General features: G+C 35.1%; 1 protein-coding gene across 6 annotated transcripts in view; it reads left to right on the top strand.

Annotated features, from left to right (window-relative positions):
- The window catches only part of HECTD2 (HECT domain E3 ubiquitin protein ligase 2), a 73,488-nt gene that overhangs the window by 47,157 nt on the left and 5,778 nt on the right, over positions 1–20,553 (top strand). Inside the window, exons 9-19 of one of the 6 annotated variants that reach the window (XR_014309263.1) lie at positions 758–906; positions 1,873–1,996; positions 4,425–4,521; positions 7,652–7,759; positions 8,602–8,734; positions 9,621–9,709; positions 13,510–13,677; positions 16,888–16,962; positions 17,634–17,721; positions 17,955–18,061; positions 19,346–19,461. Coding sequence is in view for 4 of the 6 variants with exons in the window: in XM_082721940.1 (XP_082578066.1) it covers positions 758–906; positions 1,873–1,996; positions 4,425–4,521; positions 7,652–7,759; positions 8,602–8,734; positions 9,621–9,709; positions 13,519–13,677; positions 16,888–16,962; positions 17,634–17,721; positions 17,955–18,061; positions 19,346–19,461 (1,245 nt within the window). In the remaining 2 variants the exon portion in view is untranslated. Of the gene's footprint in view, positions 1–757; positions 907–1,872; positions 1,997–4,424; positions 4,522–7,651; positions 7,760–8,601; positions 8,735–9,620; positions 9,710–13,509; positions 13,678–13,847; positions 14,828–16,887; positions 16,963–17,633; positions 17,722–17,954; positions 18,062–19,345; positions 19,462–20,553 lie in introns of those variants that run through there. The other 5 variants (XM_082721940.1, XM_082721941.1, XR_014309264.1 and 2 more) reach the window with 5 other exon arrangements.

The raw sequence follows: 20,553 nt of genomic DNA on the forward strand, positions 1-20,553 counted from the left end.
TGCTGGTCATAGTATTCCCATCAACTGATGAATACATGATCTTATTTTTAAAGCATTGTATGTAAAGACATCTTATTTGATAGAAGTTGTGGATTCATGAGCCTTGAACTTGCGGCCAACAGCACTATGACTAATGTTTGAACCAATTTTATCTGCCACAAGTTTATTCTCCATAAGGCACCTCACATTCCTCTTGTATTTGAGAACAATAGACAGAACTTTAGCACTACATTTTGGGAGCCATTTTAAAACACCAGATTTACTAACAGAAAAGCACAAAAATGTGGAAAACATGACACTAAGTAAACTGTGTAAAAAATACTCATTTATGGTATGGGAGCTAAAATAAGAAGGCAGAGTGTTTCTTTGTTTGACCTCAGCTGGGAATTATGCCCATCTGCAAATGACCATGACTGAAAGCTCCACTAATACTGATTTTGGGGTTGCAATGAAATTTTGGCAAGTAGGCAAATTTGCAAATACTGAGTCTAAATATAACAAGGGTTGACTGAATATTGAAAGCCTTAAGAATGAAATGCTTAATGCTAATCTTACAGTAATTTTGGTGTTTATTTCTTATTTAAGAAACAATACTCCAGGTAAGATTTTGCATCTTTTCAAATATTTGGCAACTTAAGAAGTAGAGTTTGGGGGGGATATTCTAAAATTTTATATGTACAGGATACACTTTGATGTCTAACATATTGCCAAAATAGAAAATGTGATTTGATTGGAATTGTTTCAAAATCTTTACCAGATTATCCCAGAAGAGGTTCAAACAATTGGTAGAGAGATTGCTGCAATTTATTTCTTTGCGCCTGTTTCCTGCAAAGCCTGAAGAATTTCCACCTATAACAAAGTGTTCCTGGTGGATCCCATCAGCATCCAAAGTGTTGGCTTTACTTAGTAGGTTTTATTACTCTATCTTCTCTTTTGTTAGATATTAGGGACATTTCTATAAGGATCTCAGAGTACTGTAGAGGCTTTCTTAAATTTTAAAACCTTGCTTTGAAGTGAAGAGTTGTAATTTCCTGTTTTGATAATGAATTTCACATTTACTGTATAAGCATGAAAAAGCTTTATGCATTTTATTGGGCAGTATTCTGTATTCTGGCGGTTTTCTGCATGTGACATACTAAGTAGAGACCCCTAAGAAAGCAGGAACTTGTGTTGATTCCCAAGAACTTCTAGGAGAGAACACACTGATGGGCAAGTATGTGAGGCAGTGCTCACCTGTGTACTCCCTTTACTATACTCTTCTAATCCCTACCACAAGTTTTTTTAATAAAAGTAAGAAATGATTGGCTGTATCTGAACCACCATTTTTTTTTTAACATTTTATTTATTTGAGAGAGAGAGAAAGAACATGAGCGGGGAAAGGGGCAGAGGGAGAAGTAGGCTCCCCGCTATGCAGAGAGTCCAGGTTGCAGGCTAGATCCCAGGACTCTGCTATCATAACCTGAGCTGAAGGCAGGCACTTAACCTACTGAGCCACCCAGGCATTCCCCTGAACCACAATTTAAAACTACTTCTTAAATTTGGAGCTATTGGGTTGCCTGGGTGGCTCAGTGGGTTAAATCTTCTGCCTTCGGCTCAGGTTGTGATCCTGGGGTCCTGGGATTGAGCCCCGCATCGGGCTCTCTGCTCGGTGGGGAGCCTGCTTCTCCCTCTCTCTCTGCCTGCCTCTCTGCCTACTTGTGATCTCTGTCTGTCAAATAAATAAATAAAATCTTTAAAAAAATTGTTTTGGAGCTATAGTCACTTAAAATGGGAATTTCTAGATAAAGGCTATCTGGTGAGCATTAAAATGTTCTTGTTAGAATGAATCATGCACATTTTAGAAAAGATCATTGTTAGAATTTATCTTTACAGATACTGCAAACAGTTTGGTTCATCCTCCCCTTATTCCTTATACTGATTTCTATAATTCAACATTGGATCACATTGATCTCATGGAAGAATACCACACCTGGCAGAGCTTTGGAAACTCTCACAGGTACAATCAGAAGCTCATTTTGATTACTTACCTAAATGAAATACTATTCAAAATAATGAGTGGATGTTTGTATAAATAAATTTAAGTATGCACATAACTTTGTATATAAACTTATAGTTTAGATAGCCAGCCTTGAAACATCATTATATTTCTTAAAGCATTTTCTTTTTCTTACATTTTGAATTTGTGTACATGTTAATTTGGTTTTAGTTTAACATCTTTAGAAGGGAAAAGTTCTATCTTAGTGTGCAAATTTCTTATATATTCTTCTTCTATATGCTACCATCCAGTACAGGGATCACAAACTTTCTCTGTAAAGTACTAGATGGTAAATATTTTTGGCTCTTTGGACTATACGAACTCTGGTATACCACTGTAACACAGAAACAACGTTAGACAATATGTAAATAAACAAGTATGTCTGTCTCAGAAAACCTTCTGTACACAGGTGGTAGATCATATTTATCCCATGGGCCATAGTTCGCCAATGCCTGTTCTGAAACAGTAATTATACACATGCGTATATACACTCGTACAGTTCTCTCCTTTTCTGCTTCATTCTGTCCCTTATACACAATATAAAAAGAATGGGAGTTATAGCAAAAGGGCTTTGCCTCAAATTATTTATTATAGTAGTGTAATAGGTTTTCAAAAAGCTTGACCAAATTCTTTAATATACTGCACCCATATCCACACTCACAGTTTGGATTAAACCAGCATGACTAACCCAAACAAAATTTATTCCCAGACCATGTGATACCTTGGAGAGTGTGTCTGTTCTAAAGGATCAGCTCTGAAGGGAGAAAGTTAGTTATTTTCTTGACCTTTGATCATAATGGGATATAAGTAATCTCAAAACCCCAAATTAGTTTATAAATTGGTTCAATCTGCCAGGGACCCTTTTTATCAGAATTGGCCAAAACCATAGACTGGCCTTCTAGACATATCTCCATCCATAACTGAATACTCAGAACTAAACAAGAATTGTTTCTCGGACTTTGTTCTGTCCAATGGATATTTTCTTGAGAAAGTATTTATTTTACAAGCAGACTTTTTTCTCCAACTTTAATATAGTTGTAACGTTGTAGGCAAAACCACAAAACAACTCTTAAGAGTTACTGTGCATATTTTAGAGACACCTTTTAATACAGAGCTCTTCTAACCACTGTGCCACAGGACTGGGTACCAAGAAGGGCTTTCAGAGGACTGTTGATCCTATGATCCTTTCAGTTTAGGGGAAGCCAGCCTGGACTTAGAGGGGGCCCTGGAGCCCAAGGGCAAGTCTCCTCTGGCAATGAGCAGCCACAACTGTTTATTTCAGTGTGTCACACACATAGTATTATGTGCATGTCAAGGGAAGGGTTAAGCCACACCGTTTGAAAATATGGAATATTTTCAAAATTTTTTCAAAATATGTAATAGGACCAAGATATATATAGATATAGATAGATGTATAGATAGATGATAGATAGATAGATCTCATTTCCAAGCTTTTAGTTAGCACTTAGTGATATCAAAACTGTTACACATTAGTACTGAACAACTTTATTAACAGTTGCATTCAGGAGAAAGTGGTTTTATTTGTGGTTCACACTAGGGCAATCTCCTTTTTCCTCATCACGCCTTCTTTGCACCCAATACTTGACTATACTTGGATGGATTCCAGCTGTAACTCATGGATTCACTGCAGCCACTTCTGATGGAGTCTGTCTCCTGAAGTGTCACTGCAACCTACTAGTTCCCCCTAAATGCATTTCTCTCTGGGTAGTTTGTGGCTTTTTTATATACCACAGGATCAGCTCTGAAGGGAGAAAGTTAGTTATTTTCTTGACCTTTGATCATAATGTCCTGTCTTTACAAATACATACCATTTCATACTACTAACCATTAAATACAATGCCAGCAGCAACATACTTTTATTTTATTGATCTTAAATGTATTACTTTGCTTTTTACTACCATAGTTATTGCTAGATTTCCTATTTCTGAAGCTTGCACATGAGAAATACCAGGTAATAATGGATTTTTATAGTAATTTCTGTGCATGAACTTTCTGTCCTAATCCTCCTTCATGAGCACTTCTGCCTCTGGGTTCTGGTGTCGGCCATATTCTCTCAGGTAATGATCTATAGGTGACTGTACATAAACTGAAATGATTTGTGTGAACCATATTAGTGGTTAGTGCATTTCCAAATGTTAGATGTAGATTCCTCTAGAGAGTGAACACACAGCACGTCTAGTAATGATATGGACTTCACAAGGCTGTGGGGATTAAAAGAAATGATGCACATAAAATCATTTTGTAAATGGTAAAACACAATACAAAAGTGATGTTTTATATTGTTAGGAGGGGTACCTTAGATATTCCCTTAGTATAATTTTGCTAAAAATACACCATTTTGCTTTTTCTGTTTTCACTTGTTGAGCAGGTTTTCCTTCTGTCAGTACCCATTCGTTATTTCTATAGCTGCAAAAAAAATCATTATTCAAAGAGACTCAGAACAACAGATGATAAGCATCGCAAGGGTAAGCCAGCTACAAAAACATTTATGCTGACTATAATCAATACAGTAAATAATTTAATAAATAAATCAAATGTCTTGTGAATTGTTCTAGCATAATCAGGAAATGTTAAAAGTAAAATTCATTTTATAACTCCCTCCAAAAGTGCTTAAACCTGTTCACGATTTAGGAAAGAGATAACCCCTCATCAGGTTCTCATTATATTATAAATAGAGCAGGAAGATGAAATCCCTCTCACAGACCAAAGTACTGGGAACCTGTTGGACATCATTCTCTGGATCCCATATTCGAACTCGATGGTAGCCAGCAGAGCACTGGAGAAGACTGCAGTGAGGGCAAGTGGTGTCCTTAGAGTATACCACTCAAACCACAGCAGCGTGTTCTAGGTTTTAAGAAAATCAAATAGAAAAAAAAAAAAAAAATAGAGGATATGTACAACCTTGGGAAACAGAAATATGTCCCAAAAAAGTAAAAGATGTTTTATGGATTCTTAGGAAACCAAAAGGCATGGAGACCTACAGAAACTGGGGTAGGAGTCTGACTGGCTGTAGGCAGACCATGCAGCAGGAGGAAGTTTATCTCTGTACCTGTCTTTATCCCCCTTCTCTGCCCACCAGCCCTGTGTCTCAGCACAACTCAGGAAGTTAGGTTTGTTTTCTAAGAGATACAGACTGAGTCAGCAGTTTTTCTTTTATTAGAGGGCTAGACTATACATTTCAATGCTCATATGTTTTGAGTACCTGCTTTCAGGACACTCACTATTTTAAATAGGGAAGGTTGTTAGTAATCTTAAAGAGATCCTCAGAGTAAAAAGAAATGATTTTCATGTCTTGTCCAAGAATATAAAAACATTCCTAAAGTATAAATTATAATACTTTAAAATGCTTTAAAAAATAAGAAAAGTTTATTCTTCAGTAACTCAGTTCCCAGAAGATGAGTATTTTTTTCTATCACAGAGCAGGACAAAAGATTTGAGTGACTGGTGACATCCCAGAGTCAGCTTACACTGACTATGAGAATATTAGAAGAAACATTATTGCCTGTGTGTACCAAGGGAGTCCCAAAGCCACTCTACCTCCCTGAAAAGTAAATTTTAACAGGTATATTTGGCATCAGAATTACTACTTAATCTCAGGTAGATATTGGCTCAAAGATTAGTCTATATTGGCATTTTGGCAATTTCTGTTAGCTGCATTTGTATAATTTCATGTGCCTTTTTAGAACTTTTTTACTTTGGGCTATAACTTTTTTATATTTGTAAAAAAAAGAAAAAAAAAAAGTCTGAAAAGCTAGAATTTTATCTCAGTTCCCCTGAGCAGTTTTCTGCCATGTCACTTACAGCAAATATCTTCTTTAATAAAATTTTCTTCTAATTAAAAGGAGAGTGGCAGCTGTAGACTCTGTCACAGGCTGTCTTCCACAGAGCATGGACACAAATGAGTAGAGACTGAAGAGTTAAGTGCCATTATCTGTTCTTCTGCTTGTTGCCCAACATTTTAAGTTGTAAACTGCCACATCACTTGGAATTAATGGCTGGTGATTATTTTGACAAAGGGACAGACATCCTTATAGGTAGTTAATGTAAGCAAGAGTTTATATGGTATCTGAAGCTGCCAAAGAGATTCCCCAACCTAAAAATAACCTCCTCATCAGACTGTATCTAAATTCTACCTTTTAGCGATTATTTCATTCATTCCAAACATTTTCTATTAAATATTGCTGATGGAAGGAGTAGCCACTAAGCCTTGGATACCATTAGCATCTTAGTATAAATTCCAGTGTGGTGGCTTTCCAGGAGTTAGAATATGAGTACAACATAGGAAATAAGGTTAGGACAGTAGGTCCATGCAATAGGAATATGGAGCAGTCCGAGCATCAGAGGGAGGACCCAGAGAAGGGGAAAAAATACAAAACTATTAAAAGCCTTTAGAACTGGAAATTAGAGAAATGAAGTGCTCTGAATTAGTGTTTTATTGTAGTAATCTACAAAATCATGGACATAGCCTTATACAGATTTGTAGTATTAATTTATTTAGTTAAGTCTTTTGCTGCATTATTTAAAATATCTTGAAATGTCATCTTTAGTCTACAGTAATTTTTCTTTGCTACCAAAGAAGATGAAGTAGTGTGATAGAAATTATTTAATTAAATTATATAAGTTGGAATAAATTATATAAGCATGTAGACTTCCTATGATACTTATATATTTCTAATAGGTGTTTTTAATGTGTTTTTTACATACTCATTACTTATATTTTGAAAAACCATAGATTTTTTAAATTACCCACATTTCCATTACCCGGACATTTCCATTACCCAAACATAACATATCCAAACTGTTAATATTTTAGTAAATTTTCTTTTGATATTTCTTCTCTATAATATCTTTAAAAGGCAACAGAATGAAACAGTTTTATATATATACTTTTGTTCCCTGCTTTTTTCACTTGTACCTTTCTTAAATACTTTCCATATTATTTACATAATTACAACCATCCATTTTAATAGTTGTATTATATTCCATTAGATACGTATATTATATATTTCTAAAGTGTTGCTTTTATAGCTAGTGCTGTGATGAACATCTCACTGTATATTTTTTGTGTTTAGAATTCCCAGAAGTGGAATTATTGAAACAAAGGGTATGAACATTGTTAATATTTCTAAATGTTGACAAATTACTTTCTAAAAGTAGACTGACTGTGCTTTTCCAGTAAATGCAATATCTAAAAAGCTTAAGCCAGGTTTATCATAAGTAGTATATACCTCATTTCAAGTGTTCCCACTTTATGTTTATACTTATTAAACAAAAAAGCCTTGCTATTTGAGCAATGAGTCATCTGGAAACTTGTAATGCAACTTTCTTTACTATAGAAGGTGAATTATTTTTGGTCCTCCATTTTGGACCCCCTTTCGTTACCATTGCTTCAAAATGAAAAGATACATATAATACGTATATAATAGTAATTTGTATAATTGAGTATATGAAAATATTTATATGAGAGATGGTATAGAGAAGGATATAAATGATTTTTATTATAGTGCTTAAATGTTTTAATTGAAATTAAAATAAAAGCAAAAGTGAGTATAAATACAAGTAAAAGTAAAAATGTTTGCTTTCTTTTTTAAATAGCAAAGTCTGGTGGATAAAGTATCTCGAAGACAGAGACCTGATATGAACATGTTATTTCTAAATATGAAAGTAAGACGGACACATCTGGTTAGTGATTCGCTTGATGAGGTATAGATCATTTATTCTAAAATGGGACTAATTGATTAAAGTTTTAAATAAATTCTACAATGTGGTATATTACTAAAGTCTTGGTAATCTGTTTTTCATTTTTGTATGTCAGTAAGTGTACTTCCTTATACTCTGGTGCCATTGTTAAAATCAGTTGTGTATTCACAATTAAGCCTTATGTTCATTATTTACGTTTATTAATGGTTTGTTGTTAACTCCGCAGAAAAAGATTTTATATAGAACACTTAAGTGAGCATTTTTGTGTTTTTGAATGTGTAACTTAGATTCTGGACCCACCTTTGTCACTTGTTGAGTGTGTAATGAGTCATTTTAACTTCTCCAGGCCGGAGATTACTCCTCCTTAAACTTAGAGGTCTGACCTCCAGGGGATGTTGAGTGTACTTAGGCCCAAACATACTTTGGTTGTACGGAGCTTCATGTAGGTGTAGTGCTTCAGCCAGATCTTCTTGTGGCTATTATAAGATAATGGCTAATTTCATTATGTGATTTTTTAAATCAGGAATGAAAATTAAAGAAAAGGAAATTAAGTATTTTATGATATAAACTGCTAAATTAAAATCTTGGAGGCAACATGATACCAGGAGACAGTAACTTTGGGCAAGGTTTTTGACCCTCTAATTCTTTCTCTTGATCTCTACAACAAACATAATAATGTTTAATTCACATAGTAACTGGCAAATTATTGGATGAACAGATGGAAGTGAGTTTTGTGACATTGTAAATAAAAATAAAGATTGCCTAATGCATTTCCCAGAATTGAAAAAGTTAATTTCCTTTTTACTGCCCTTTGTTCATCTCTACCATATAAATTTTTCAAATAGTTAACCCGGAAAAGAGCAGACTTAAAAAAGAAGCTGAAAGTTACATTTGTAGGAGAAGCTGGTTTGGACATGGGTGGCTTGACTAAAGAATGGTTCCTTCTTCTAATTCGCCAAATTTTTCATCCAGATTATGGTGAGTATTCAATTTTTATGAACAGTGTTTCTTCATAATTGTTAGATTAAGTAGGCACTGTTATTTTTAACCAGCCGTATGAGTTTATAGATTTTTTTTGTCAACCATAAATGTTGAATAATTTAAGGATGGTTATTTACATTTTTAAAAGTGAGCAAACTGATGATTGAAATGTTCATTATCTTACTGGGAATCCTACACAATAAAGACTGAAAGTATTTATTTGCAAGACTGCATCCCTGTCTTTCCTGAATAAACCAAACGCATGAAAATTTGTCATTGAAATAAAGAACATGTAGAATTTAAAAACAAGATTTTATCTTGCTCCCCACGAATATTGGAGCCTCTTTCATTAGATTTTGAGCCATTTTGATAAATAAGAATTCATTAATTAATTTTTAAGACAAAAGTAAGCTTTGAAATTTTATCTTATTAGAGAAAATACCTATATAATCCTTAGTATCTAATCCTTAGTGTCTATAAAAGATTTTTCTTCAAAGTGAGTTTTAAGTATTTTTCTTACTCTTTATTTTGTATATGTGTATATATAACCTCTTTCTGGCAATGGAAAATAGAGATGACATGGATAAACTAAAATTAATTTTCATCATAATTTATAAAACTATCGTTTTTATAAAAGAAAATCAACTGATTTAGTTTTCTGTTTTTAACCCATTTATACCATTGGTTCAGAATGCCAATAAATAGTAAAATGCTCTTACACATCATTGTGCATATATTTTATATATTTTAACATGAAAGATGGTTTGTAATGGAACTATTGCTAAAATGTCTTATTTCTAATAGAGGAGGTGGTATCTACATTTTTAGTACTTTGATTTTTTTAATCAGTCATGTTAATAAAATTATGTTTCTTTTTTTTTAGGCATGTTTACATATCACAAGGATTCACACTGCCATTGGTTTAGCAGTTTTAAATGTGATAACTATTCTGAATTCCGATTGGTTGGAATTGTATCCTTTAACCGTTCCACTAGGAGGTGCTAGTACACTAGAGATTTTGAATTTTATCTGAATTTTGGAAAGCTTTTCACATTAAGCCTTTTATTTGGATTTAACACTTTTGTCAAATTTACTAATAGATTTTCAGTTATTTGCAGTATCACAGCTATATGATATCACCAGACTCAATTAAAAGGAAATATAAATTTTTTATATTTTTCTCTGAAAATATCTAAATATAAAGTTATTTCTTATTTCACATGTTATCTGAATTCTCAGAAAATTAGGACATTTTTAAAATTAAAAGTATCTTTTCCATTTGTAATGAACTATTTTTCTGTTCTTTTACTTTGTGCTTGTTTTGCTTAGTTTAATAAATTGAAATTGTGGAAATTAAATCTAGGCCTTTAAAATGCCCTTGAATCCGGAAACTTCCATAAAACTTAAAACTAAATGGAATGGGGATATTTAAAGTTTATGGCATTATTGTATAGTATTTTTTAAATTATACAAATCCTTGTGCCATCCTCTGATTCCTATCAGGTTGTAGTAGAGAGTACATTCCTGCGTTGGGTAGGAGATTGGAAAAGATAACTGCCACATTAACTTTTTTAATTCTAAAAAATACAATTGTGGAAGAAAGGAGAGAATAGTAAATAAGTGAGCATGCACTGGAGATACCTAACTTAAAGGAGGGGAAAATATCCAGCTTTAAGAAGTTTACCATCTAGGGGGCACCTGGGTGGCTCAGTGGGTTAATAAGCCTCTGCCTTCAGCTCAGATCATGATCCCAGAGTCCTGGGATTGAGCCCCGCATCAGAGCTCTCTGCTCGGTGGGGAGCCTGCTTCCCTCTCTCTACTCTCTGCCTACTTGTAATTTCTCTCTCTCTCTGTCAAATAAATAAATCTTTGAAAAAAAAATTTACCATCTAGCTGGGCAGATGACCACCAATTCAAGGTCCCCAGTTCCCAAAGACTCATAACTCTGACATTAAATGCTAAGGAGTTCTGAGAAAGAAAACAGTCAGTGTATTCTTCCCAGAAAAGGTAGAGGTTTAAAAATGGAACCATTCTATCTGATTAGCACAAGGCTAGAGAGAGTAGGACACAGACTGGGAGAATGGTTAGAAACCAGGCTGCAGGGACGCCTGGGTGGCTCAGTTGGTTAGACGACTGCCTTCGGCTCAGGTCATGATCCTGGAGTCCCGGGATCGAGTCCCGCATCGGACTCCCAGCTCCATGTGGAGTCTGCTTCTCTCTCTGACCTTCTCCTCATTCATGCTCTCTCTCACTATCTCTCTCTCAAGTAAATAAATAAAATCTTAAAAAAAAAAAAAAAAGAAAGAAAGAAAGAAACCAGGCTGCATTGTCCTGGACGTGGTGCAAAGGAGTGTGCAGGCCCCTTGATTGAAACAGAGAGCATCCTGGGAGTTACAGAGGACATCTTCAGCAGAGGAATCAGGAGTGATCTTAGAGAGGGCTTGGAATGTTCAGCTGCATTTGTTGGAATAAATCCTGAGGAAGATATAGTAAAATTGAGAAAGTGGATAGAAGAAAGGCTAGCAGGGAGAAAACAGCACTTTAAGATGGTAAACCTAATTTGAAATTATACATATGTCGTCATGTCCAAAGGTCCAAAGCACCAAGTTCCATAATATGGAGTGTTCATCAATTCTTAAACGTCTGTTTTTACAGTGTTATCTACAGGAATCATTTGTTGAATGTTTCAGTTTCATTGAAGGCCTGAGTCACCAATACTTCTCACTACCCTTTAAGCTTTTTGAATTCCCTGATACATGTTTGTCATACTTTACATTCTTATCACAGCTTAGATTTGGATGATTATTTTGACTTTTTAATATTTATAATGCAGTATTAAATCTTACTTAGCTTAAATCGCATTTTTAGAATATTGTTATCCATAAAATCATAAGTTTACTAATTAGCCTCCTTTGTGGTAGTCATTAGTTCCTATTCAAGGATTACCCAAAAAAGCGAGCACATTCAACATATTTACACATGCTGCATATTTCAAGTTAATTAATTAAATTTAAAATTAACTGATTATAACTACTATCTCATTATTATGTGTATTTATCTCACATGCACACTCACAAAAAAAACTATAGAAAGTGAGATTGATACTGAAAAATCATGATAATTCACAGGAAAAATAGGATTTGGTAATGGATTATGATCATGTAAGTAGGTGATAGATCCTGTCAAAAGTGAGAAATAAAAATTGAGAATGTGCATTCTCTATTGAGAAAATATAGTTAGTTCTGTATATATATTCACTTTCAGTTTCAGGACCAAAGATTTGTTGGTCTAGTAGTTCTGCCAACATTGCATTCCTAATACTTCAGTTTTAAATATAGTAAGACTTTGGAGTTTACAGGAAATGTTATGGTGAAACCTGTAATAATAATTATAAAATGTTTTAAAGATTGCATGAAGAGCCATAATATAACTTTTTTTTTTTTTTAACTAGAATAGCTTTTACCAAAAGGGGGATTGAAAGAAGGTTTTCAAAATCTACCCTGTTTGTACCACCCGATGCCTCAGTGGTCCAGCAGGATTGCCCCATCCTCCATCTCGTCCTTGCTTCAGCCAGCACGGACTGACTTAGTGTGAAATGAAACCTTGTAGTCTGCATATAAAGCTACCCTGTGGCAAATCTTATGGGCCTGCTTCCTCATCCGCAAAAGACCTGCCTTTAGAGTTATAATTTTTTAAAAATTTTTAATGAAAAATGCTTAGAACTTGTCACTGTGGTAGATAATCATAAATGGTAACCATCATAGTATTATGGTCACTGTCATTGTAGCTATTATCACAAGTATGGAAGCATATTAGATCTCCTTTTCAGTATCTTTCCCTTGAATACACTACTCAGTTTCTATTGATATAGTTACCTATAAAATAATATATCTATTTATTCCTTAAGTTACTATTAACTTTCATTCTGCCTTGGCAAATTGAAATACTCATTATCTTCCAATTTTTTTAAATAATTTTCAGTAATTTATCCAGCCCATATGTTTAGATTTCCTTTTGAGCCTATAAACTTAATGACTTTCTTAGTAATTTGATATAATAATCTTTATTTCACAGCTGAAATAAAACATTTAAAACCCCTCTTTCAGCAAATGGATGACTTACATTCTACCATAAAACTAATAAATAAAATATAACTGGGCAGAGTTTATATAGACAACATCTGTAGCTTTTAACCTGAACACTTTGTGTACACTCCAAGTAATAAAGGCCTTCCAAGTATTTCCGTAAGAGAGCAATTGTCATGTTAGCCTATCAATAGCATGTGTGTGTGTGTGTGTGTATGTGTCCGTGTCCGTATGTTTATTCAATTCAGCTCTCTTTATATAGTCTGTATTTAGTTTTAAAATAGTTAAAATGATCACCGAAATTAGAAGTGTATTCTGCATTGAGTTCTGAATAAATTGCTTCTACTACTTACAAAATCACCATCATCATTTAAACTTAGAATAAATTTAGAAGATGTTTTCTTGTATGTCACATAATTTATGAAATGTTTGAAATTGCTGTCTGCTGTGATCTTAGATAAATTTTTCTGGAGAAATCATCAAATACTATCAACCACCCCTCCCCTTTTCACATGACTCTTGGTAATCAAGGAATTACATTGTGTAAAATAAAGGGAAGATAAAAGGAAGTATGTGGGATTAATTCAAGTCTGTGTTAGATCTGAAAGAAGTATGCAAGAAATAGACTGATGCATAATTCAAAACTCATTTGTTGTCATGGATTTTATGTTAATGCTTAACATTCAGTATGCATAGCTTATGGGACTAGCTGTTTATAACAGCATTACCTTGGATATTCGTTTCCCCCCCTGCTGTTACAAGAAATTATTGAGCCCTCCCATCATTCCTAGTGATCAAAATATACCAGTAGGCATCTGCAGTGTGACCACTGACGACTTGTGTCAAATTATGCCTGTAAGTATAACGTTATTAGCTTATTCCTTAATGCTTACTCCTTAATGATAAATCATCTCTCTTCCACCTGAAGTCTTTCTCCATCTAATGCTGTTCTTATTTTTAAGTATAGTTTCTCTCTATCTATGTAACCCATCACCTTTTTCATCTAGTTTTCTTCTTCCTCACAGAGAGATATCACCCACTTTGCTGCCCTCCTAAACTCTTACAGCACAGCAGAACAGACTTTGAAGGAGAGAGAAACAGATTAGAATCCAGGCTGCCACTTACTAGCTCTGTGAACTTGGCTAAGTTATTTAATCTTTTTGAACTCTAGTTTCCTTATGTGATCAATGGGATAGCAAAACTTATATATGGGGCAATTAAATGAGATAATAAAGCCCTTAGTAATTGATTACATCTGTGGATTCTTATTAAGATGATACTATGCAGTATCAGTAACAGTATCTGCAAAAAAATCTCTAAAATAAATGCAACAAATGAATTTCGTGGTACTGTCTCTTATAACATTCTTCCCCTCAGAAATTAGATTTCTCATCATCAAATATAATCAAAAGATTAAAATTTAGTAGAGGAGTGGATTCTATACATATTCTTCTGACAGTCCCCTAAAATAATGTTTTTTACAGCTCAGTTTGGTACTGTTGGTCAGCAGAAATTCTCAGTGATATCTTTAGCAAATAGCCTAGATGGGGAGAATCTCTTTTGCTAAGTTTTCCTACCTAAATATCCCTGTGTTTTAATGATCCAGTGAGTTTGGTATAGGGTTGGTGACTTCCTGTTGAGTTGAGAAATCTCTTCAGAAAATATTTGGTTAGGAAATTCTTCTTCATACTCCCCAAAGGTTTGATATCAGACACATTCTGGAAGTTGGTTTAGGATATCTTCAATTAAGGGTATAAATCTACATTTTTTAAGACTTAATAGTGGGGTGCCTGGGTGGCTCAGTCAGTTGGGCATCTGGCCCTTAATTTTGGCTCAGGTGATCTCAGGGTGATGAGATTGAGCCCCAAGTGGCTCTGTGCTGGGTGTGGAACCAGCTTAAGATTCTCTCTCTCCCTCTGCCTGCACCACCACCCCTACCCCACTCCCCTACCCCGACCCCCTGCTGCTGGAGCATGCACACTCTCAACAAAACAAAACAAAAATGACTTAATAGTTTAAAAAAAATAGTATGATATGAGAGTGCACAAGTTAACAGAGCAGGCTCTGATTAAGAAACTGAAAGTTCAGGGTGCCGGGGTGGCTCAGTCTGTTAAGCATCGATCAGGTCATAATCCCAGGATCCTGGAATCACCCTGCAGTCAGGCTCCCTTCTCAGTGGGGAAACTGCTTCTCCCTTTCTCACTGCCCCCAGCTCATGCTCTCACTCTCTATCTCAAATGAATAAATAAATAAATAAATAAAATCTTTTTAAAAACCACAAAAAAACAAAGTTCTCTTTTCTGTAGTCTTATGTCGGCAACATCCCAGCTATGACTCTGGATTATTCACTTACTTTTCTTACATGTAAAATGTAAGGAATACACTAGTCTCTGAGTTACCATCTCATTTTAGATTTTTGTAATTTTTTAATTGCATATATTAAATTTCTGTCAAATTTTTTACCAATTTTCTAATTTTATTACCGGTTTTTGCCAATAAAATGCCCAATTTTATGATTAAAACTATTCAAATTTGGCTCATTTAGAGCCAGCTTTTTTTTTTTTTTTAGTTAATAATGGATATTTTATGAATGACTACACTGAAATATTGTTTTATATTATGGAGCTGAAGATTTCACTGTGTTAATTTCATTTTCTTATGTTGGCCCTTTAGTAATAAATCAAGATTCCTATATTGTGATGCTAATAAATGTAGTAATATTCCACTGTTTCCTTAGACAAACCACTGGGATTGTTCTGTGGCAAAAATAAGAAATCTTCCCAACCACAGCTTTGTGAAAATTACACTTCAGGGTTTTAGATGAGAACAGAGGAGCCTCGAGCATATCCTTGAAGCAGCGACTATCACTCCCAGAGATATTGTATTAAATAAGACCAGGCAGAGAACTCAAATGCTGTGCAAAAACTGTATTCATATATTCACACACTATTTATTCAGTTACAGGTTTACAAAATCATAAAAAGTTTATACGGATGATTAATAGTATTTTAGAACTAACATATTATAGTTAAGAGTCTAAGATTGACAGTAGAGGTAAACAAAAAAAAAAAATCTCACCAAAAATAGGGGCTTGAAAATACAAAGTCTGGAAATAAAGGGCCTATAGTCCCAAATAAAAACAGATCTAAATATATAACTTCATAACCTATTGACTTTGTATTTTGTCTTTAAAAATTTCATCTGTGAAAGATGATGGTAAATCTGTTCCCCTGGGTTCACCTGCTAGTCTGTGGCATTCTTAAAAACTGCAAACTCCCAATTATAATTTTCAGCACTCATGATTTTTATTAATAATTGAAGCATTATGCCAACTGTGCCAGCCTAGATTTATATAAAGATTTCTGGTTTTAACAGAATGAAAAATGTATTATGTTTTTAAGTATATAAGTATATAACATTTTATGCTGTTTACCTTTTCCTCTACTAATTTAAAATAACTAAAAACTTTAATTTTTTTCTTAAAACCTGAAAAATATTTTTAAATATTGGGTCAATTTTTCTGTTTGTAAATCTTTGTTCATGGATAACATGAGTTATAGGAAAATACTTCTTCCACTGTTCCCAACTTTTGGGGGAGAGAGACGGGCACTGTAACTTAAATGTAGAAACCACTTTACGTGTATGAACTGTGTGTTTTTATACTTAAAAGATGAATCCTAAGACAACAGATTTTTGAAGAATTTACATTGATAAATACTACGAATTCATAAATAATGTTGCTGATGGCAGTGAATTATGATGGAGACTGTGCTCTTCTCTTGCTGCATCAGAACAGATCCCAGAGTTATGCCTCTCTCATTTGAACTGGATGTTTTCCTCTTACATGACTTTTCCCAGTGAGTTTTTCAAGCCTTTCACATGGTAGAAATCATTAACAGACATTTTGTGCCCTGGAAAAATATATCCCAAATATTATCTTTAGTTCAAAATCTGAAAGAGCGTATCTACTCTATTTCACATGTGAGTTCACTATGGTAGATCTGCTCAACTATTTTAGGTAGTGATATTGGATTAAAAACACAGGTAATATATATCTTTTTACAGGAGTTGGCCCATGGGTTAAGTGAACTCCTATCCTATGAAGGCAATGTTGAAGAAGATTTCTTCTCAACGTTCCAGGTACTGTTCAGGGCAAATAACTTTCTGTTAACCGTGTATTTCATATGTGAAAATGCCATTTGTTATTCAACACCTATCATTAGAACAGATGAACAAGGATTAATCTGTGGTTTGTGATTAACACACACCATCCCTTATCATAAGGGCTCTTAACCTGATAAAGCACAGAGAGTATAGCAGACCCATTGAGATGACCAGTGAAGGAAAGTGCCTAAAGAAGCTCCCCAGGGTGCAGGTACTCTGCTAGGCACCTGTCATATGCCCTTGGCTCAGCTACTTCCTCAGAGCTTTTCAGCTTCTAAAAATAAGCCTCTCTTGTAGCTTCTCCTAATAAGCTCCTAATAAGCCTCTCCTAACTTCAGCAAGAAGTTAGGAGCAGAAACTAGTGGATCAGACCAAAATGATCTCATTTCCTCTCCCCTAACAGTAATTGGGAAATGGAAGTCAGAGTAATCCACACAGCTCCTAAGTCCTGAGTATTACCTAAATGGCCATACAAGTTGACGAACCGAAGTAAGGTATTCAACTGTGCTCAACAGAGAGGGTTAAGTCCCCGTAGTTTGTAGATTGGTGGGGGGGACCTGTTCTTAAATTTATACAAACCTGTTCGTTGAAGCCTATTATTATATTAATCATACCAATAAATATGTTGTGTTGGAATATCCCAACAGGTTTTTCAAGAAGAATTTGGAATCATTAAATCCTACAACTTAAAGCCAGGTGGTGATAAAATTCCAGTTACCAATCAAAATAGGAAAGGTAAGGAGACAGCATTTCTTATTTATTTATTTATTTATTTAAATTTTTTATTTTTTATAAACATATATTTTTATCCCCAGGGGTACAGGTCTGTGAATCGCCAGGTTTACACACTTCACAGCACTCACCAAAGCACATACCCTCCTCAATGAGGAGACAGCATTTCTTAGTTGAAATGCCTGAATGTTTACCATTTACTTTTACTATCTAATGGATGTAAAATTGCCTTCCAGAATATGTGCAGCTTTATATTGACTTTCTTCTCAACAAATCCATCTATAAGCAGTTTGCTGCCTTTTATTATGGATTTCATAGTGTGTGTGCTTCAAATGCCCTGATGGTGAGTTTAAAACTAAATTGTGCTTTTGGTTAGATTTTGTAATACTGTAATATTGACAAATAAGTCCTGAAATAGATAAGCTTCTAAATTAGAAGTTTTTTTACTTTTTGAAGGTAGAGCTAGAAATAAAAAATAGTTTTCTCCTTCGCCCTTAATTCTCTAATGGGAGAAAAGACCAGTCAACTCCCTTTTCCCTGCTTTGGGCTCTGTCTTATACTATGTCTTTTGGGGTTTTAAGAATTTTCCTTAAGGTTAGATGACGAGATCCCCATAGGCTCAAGGAACAAAGCACAAAAACAGAGTTATACGTAAACTGCCTGGCCGAAGCCACAACTTCTGACTAAGGAACATATCTATAACTGCTTCCTGCTGCAACTCTGAGTTACCTTTTGCCCGTAGGAAGTAGTTTGTCCTCAGAATCATGATGCACTCTGGTTGGTTGGACATGCCTTAGCCATGTGAAGGTGGGTCATCTGCCATTCAGAACACTGTGTCAGAGAAAACTCAGGCAAAGTCTTCTAATGAAGCCCTGCTCTCTGCAGCAGTCATTCAGGGGGCGCTCTGTCAGGCCACATGTATCTCCCCCTCAGTTTTAGTATGAGCGTTTGCAGTAAGGTCTTCCATTTGAGATACTATTACAGGAGAGAGCTGGTTTTAAGGTAACCTTTGTCCCTTATTTGTTGTTAAAAGCATTGCTGAAAAAGGAGCACTTTATTGAGCTCTAATTAGGTTTTTTAGTTGTGGAGGTGGAGGAGGGAAAATAAAATTAAATGGCACAGCGTGGTCTCTGCTCTTAAGTTTTAATCTCTTTAGGTGAGAGACAACTTACGTAGGTGAAAAACCCAGTGAACTACACCAGGAGGACTATAACCAAGTACCCAGACTTTGCAGTGCACCTGGGAGGCGTGTGGGATACTGGAAGGAGGCTGGAATAGCTGAGAGTTTCAAGCAGGCTTGGGGGGGCGAGGGCGCGGGCGGGGGGCAGGGGCAGGGAAGAGTTCTCATTTGAATTCATGCTTAGTCATCTGCTTATTTTTCTGGCAAACTGCTAATTACTGTTTGCAAAAGGGAGAGCCTAATAGTTTGACAAGATTTATAAACTTTCAGAAGCAAAAATATCTTAACCTCAGTAGAAAACTAAAATGGAGATTTTTTTTTCCTTAATAAAAATGACGATTTACTATAAAGAAGTCATGTGTCTTATCATTCGATTCAGTGAAGACAGTTCACTTTCATTTATTTAATCACTTTATATTATTATTTTTGGAAAATAATTCTTGGCAGCTGCTTCGCCCAGAAGAAGTTGAAATTCTGGTCTGTGGAAGTCCAGAACTGGACATGCACGCTCTGCAGAGAAGTACTCAGTACGATGGCTACGCAAAAACAGACCTAACGATAAGGTCAGCACATCCCGCTGCTGAGACCGAGATTGCCGGAGGGGGAATGAGAGAGTGGGGCCTGTTTGTATAAGTTAGCTGAAATATCGTAGTCCCACCCTGTCTTATTTTATCTTTAGAAAGTAACATGAGAATATTAAATATGAGAAAGGACTTGGCAATCCCCTTGGGAGAAAGTGATATAAATAAGTCTCTACAAAAGTATAAAGATTTTTTTTAAATCTATTTTTAGAAAGAGATGGCGGGAGCTGGGGTGGGGCAGGGACGGAGAGAGGGAGAGAGAGAATCTTAAGCAGGCGCCACACCCAGTGCAGAGCCCAACATGAGGCTTGATCTCATAACCCTGAGATCATGACCTGAACTGAATTTAAGAGTTAGACTTACCCTACTGAGCTACCCAGGTGCCCCAAGATTTTGCTTTTTTAAAAAATGACTTCGGCTCTAGAATTTGGGGATGCTCTACTTACAAATAGCATTTTACTGGCACTGTGCTGAAAAAAATAAAAATAAAACTTGTAAATTATATAGGAGAAAAATGGCTTTTGTATCATCTACTGTTTAACTACTTTTATAATTCTATAAAGATGTTACCTTTGGAGTGCCTAGGTGGCTCAGTTGGTTAAGCATCTGACTCTTCCTCTCAGCTCAGGTCCTGATCTCAGGGTGGTGAGCTCAAGCATGGCACTGGGCTCCACACTGGGCACTGAGCCTACTTTAAAAAAAATAGGTCACTGACTATGGACTCTGAGAAACAAACTGAGGGTTTGGGAAGGGAGGGTTGTGGGGTGGTGGGTGAGCCTGGTGGTGGGTATTAAGGAGGGCATGGATTGCATGGAGCACTGGGTATGGTGCATAAACAATGAATCTTGGAATACTAAAAAAAATAAAATTAAGATGTTAAAAAAAATAGGTTACTTTCATAATAATGTTAGTCAAGAATCTGATTCATATATAGAAGCTTGCCATTCCTTAACTTCACATTAAGGGCTATTGCGTATGTTTAAGGGAGTTTTATTCCTTAGAGCTTACTTTATGTTACTTTATTATGATCTGCAGAATTTTTGACAAGACATTTTATATAAATTTCCTTTGGTG

This window comes from Mustela nivalis, assembly GCF_964662115.1.
Source record: "Mustela nivalis genome assembly, chromosome: 2".
In the NCBI taxonomy this organism is placed as follows: Eukaryota; Metazoa; Chordata; class Mammalia; order Carnivora; family Mustelidae; genus Mustela; species Mustela nivalis.